The 4,008-nt window shown below is 34.2% G+C and overlaps 1 protein-coding gene across 1 annotated transcript; it reads right to left on the bottom strand.

The window, feature by feature from the left end:
- Window positions 1–2,299: 2,299 nt before the first annotated feature.
- Window positions 2,300–3,650, bottom strand: LOC142644749 (putative purine permease 4). The gene has a single exon (XM_075819324.1). The coding sequence runs from the start codon at window positions 3,454–3,456 to the stop codon at window positions 2,362–2,364; it is 1,095 nt and encodes a 364-aa protein (XP_075675439.1). The 5' UTR covers window positions 3,457–3,650; the 3' UTR covers window positions 2,300–2,361.
- Between the last annotated feature and the right edge of the window lie 358 nt (window positions 3,651–4,008).

The following is a 4,008-nucleotide window of genomic DNA, read 5'->3' as shown; positions in this document are numbered from 1 at the left end:
TGGATCTACCTTATATAATCCATCATGAATGGGATTAAAGAAAAATATGTCAAGTGTCAACTATCATCACAAATCTAGAAGAAGACGTGTACAATCATATTATCTGCAAGCCTATTTAGGTATTGGCTTTGCATATGATTATTATTAGTGAGATGAGGTTATTAAAACATATTTTAAACTTTAATTTATCAATTTATGATAAAACAATACTTGTTTTAAAATAAATAGTATGAAGAAAGGAGGAAAGGTTCGAACCATAAATATGAAGCATCATAAGAGATACCATTATCACTAGGCTATCCCTTTTGAACCTCCGAAAAATAGTTTTTTTTTTTTTTTGGTAGATAGCTAAGTATCTAATAAAGTGTAGGCCGAAACAAAAACAAAAACTCTACAATAGGGATGGCAATTTTTCCCCGCCCCGCTTAACCCGTCCCTTCCCGCTTCTTCCCGCGTGGGTTTTCCCCGCACCGCAAAAATGGTGGGGCGGGGATGGGGCAAGATTTTAGCCCTGTACCACGGGGCAGGGCGGGGATGAGTTTAGACTTTTTAGACCCACCTCGCCCCGCCCTTCCCCGTCCCCGCCCCGCCCTGCCCCGCGTTGCTAAGTGTTATAATTGTAAATTTTTTATATCTTAAAACTCTACTATATTAAACAAACATATCAATATTAGCTTATTTTATTTTACCCAATATGGTTCTCTACCTTTATTTTGTTATGTGTCATACTATGAGATTTTTTTTTTAAATTTTTTATTTATGATTGTCTTGTTATACAATTGGATATATTATTCAATTTTTTCTAAAAATTGATTTGATTTGATAGGATAAATTTAGTTGTAATTTCAACTATATTTTAATTAATGAAATAAGTTTCATTAAAAACAAATTATACTAGTAGGAAAAATTAACAAAAAGTAGAGTTTTACGAAGTGGGGCGAGGCTTCACGAGGCCCCAAGGGGCAGGGATGGAATAAGAAAGCTTTCCCCATCATGCGGGGTGGGGCGGGAATGAGGCAAGACAAAACCTTGCGGGGCGGGAACGAAGACCCCATTCTTCGGCTCCGCCCCGCCCCATTGCTATCCCTATACTACAACAAAGCATAGAAGGTAAAAAATTAATATGTTATTCCTAAATTAATATTAATTATATCAAATTCCTACCTGATTATAATGGTTCCAGAATATGGAGTCAAATTAAGAATCTAAATGGAATAAAAGTCTAGATTTAGTAGGCAATTTTAATGTTACCTATTGATACAAATTGACAAATATATCTAAAATTGTAAGCAGTCTAGATGCACAATAAATTCCATTATTTACAGTACCTACCATCTCACACAAATTCCATTAATTATTTTATCATTTGTATCTAAAAGGGAAAGTGTTCCATTTTTTTTAATATTTTACTTTTACTAAATTGAATTTAGTATAAAGATTTTAGAGATCCTGTGGCTGTAGGTAGACTTTTTTGTTTTTTAATTTTTATCCAACTTTTGAGACTGGATTGGAGTTGTATTTAAAGTCAACTTCAAAAATAATCTCCACCTTTATGCTTATGGGTGTCAAATTTCTTTCACTCATTTAATTAAACTCAATAAGGACGAAGATGATAATGATAATTATAATGAAAAAGAGGTTTATCGATCATGGTAATAATTTAGAACTTTCAAATCGGCAAGACTGGAAGTACTCCATTAGTCATGGTGCCATACAATGATATACTTGAATTGACCTATTGTCTCCGATAACATCATAAATTATTGAGAAAAAAATTCTTTATTTTACCTTTAGTATTCAATCTTTTCTTCTAGTCTTACACACATTTTAACACAATTTACATATTTATCAATGTGTAATTAGATTTATCACTTACATATTCACCTATGATACCTAGTACAAAATAATTCAATTACTGCTTGCTATGTTTCTCAGTTGTGTTAAAGTGTGAGCGCAAGTATGTAGTCCTAAACTTTTTATTTTTACTCTACCAATTACGCCATGTTATACATGTGTACATTCGAATTAGCTCAACTGATAAAATCTCATATCATCAAGTAAAAAATATGGGTTTAAACTCCGTTTATACAGAAAAAATCAATTGGTACCCTAATCTAATGATAAAGAGCAATTATTAAGAACACATAAATTGAAACTTTTTCTAAAAAGAGCTAATTTATTTTCATTTTAACTTTAGTTACTTTATAAGAAAAAATTAGACATGTGATAATTAAGTTGCAATTGAAAAAATATAAAGTAGAACATTAAGAGTAATAAAGATAAGATTTTCATTCTACAATATACTATTATCAAAGCTGTCTTTTACCACAAGATGATTTTCATTCTACACTATTACCATGATCAAGGAATATCATTGACCATATGAACCATCTCTCTTACATTGTTACTTTTCCCCATCTCTTTCTTTTCCTTTTCTTCTTCCTTCATCTTAACGTACAAACCATACACATAGGAACAAAACCCCCAACAACAAAGTGCAGTGGACACCACTTTCACACCACCAAACTCATCCTTATACACCAATACCCCTCCCAAAACGTTGATGGCCAACAAGGCTGTCATGCAAATCCCTCCCGTTAAAGAAGAGGTCAAGAACACCATTCCTGCTGTGCCCATAAAGCATAGTTGCCAAGTGATTACATTGGAAAAAACTGTGACCCAATACCAAGTAGGTCCCATGTCAAACAATTCTCGGCTTTCTTTCATCATTTCTGAAAATCCACCATCAAATGCCATCCCTATACCAGCCAATGTTGTGGCTACCACTTGCATCAGTAGTTGCATTTCCATCACCATTTGGTAACAATAAACCTTCTTGTAAATCTTCTCCATGACAGGAAGATAGAGAGCAAATAACAATCCAGCACCTATTGTACAAAAAAAGCCTATGAAATATTTGGCACGAGATATATTGGTTGGTTTGTCATTTCTAGAAGTCAAGGCTAAGAGCACAGAACTCAGGGTTAAGAGAATCACACAATTGAGGTTTGAGAATGTGACTTTTTGCTTGACAATCAAAACCGAGAGTATGAGATTGAAAATCAACTGAGAAGACAATAAGAGTGATGAGGTTGATACTGGCAAATAGGAATTTCCCCATGAGTACAGAAGGTTGTTTATGCCTAACATGATGCCTACGAAAACTGATAAGATTAAGAGCTTTTTAGTGAAGTGAGTAAAGGGTTTTCTCTCTGTGCATTTGAGGAAATAAGGGAGGTAAATAGGAATGATAAGGAGAGGAAAGCCACCAGTTTGAACCCATGTAGACACCCACCTGCTTGAGCCTTTGTGATTGAAATAGAACTTTGAGAGCAAAGTTGAAGAGGTTGAACCCAAAAAAAGGCACACATAGTTCACCACCAAAAGGAGAAGATAGTTCTTGTTTGTCTTGGATTTGTGGTCTTCAATATGCTGTTGGTTCGAATTGTTCATCATGACTGCCAGTGATAATGAATCTTGTTGCTCTTCTTGTTTGGCCTCAAACTTCTTGTTGTTGTTGTTGAGACTTGAGAGAGTGGTGAGGGTGTTGTTGGTAAAGAGGTCTTTGAGAGAATTTGCTATTGTGGGCCTTGTGCTGAGGTCTCCATTTAAAGAGATTGATATCAATCTAGGAGAATCTCTGACGATGAGTGATGCCTTTTAAGTCTGATATGATGTTAGTGAAGTTGTTTGCTCTACTTAAGTAGTGAATGAGGTTGTACATTGGATGGTATGGAAGCAGTGGGGTCTATCAAAAAATTAAAAAAAAAAAAAAAAAAACTGTGGGATCTAACAAAGCTTTCGGCTTATGGGAGTTAGGTTGATTTAATTGGCTTAAGGCTTGAATGAGAAGGGTCCAATGATTATAAAATTTGAATGCTTCAATCATCACCCTCAAATTCATATATTTCAACCTCTCAATCCCCTTATATTTCAACTTCTTAAAGAGTGTGATAGGACTAAAAATGGAAAATTAATAATAAATACTTCTAAGATGTAATCATTAAT

Source organism: Castanea sativa, chromosome 7, assembly GCF_040712315.1.
Source record: "Castanea sativa cultivar Marrone di Chiusa Pesio chromosome 7, ASM4071231v1".
NCBI lineage: Eukaryota > Viridiplantae > Streptophyta > Magnoliopsida > Fagales > Fagaceae > Castanea > Castanea sativa.
Note: the sequence above shows the minus strand (reverse complement) of the source record. Positions and strands in the feature narration are given on the sequence as shown.

Excerpts from the sequence above, each read along its gene's own strand:
- LOC142644749 (XM_075819324.1), bottom strand. The coding sequence starts at position 3,456 with ATGATGAACAATTCGAACCAACAGCATATTGAAGACCACAAATCCAAG.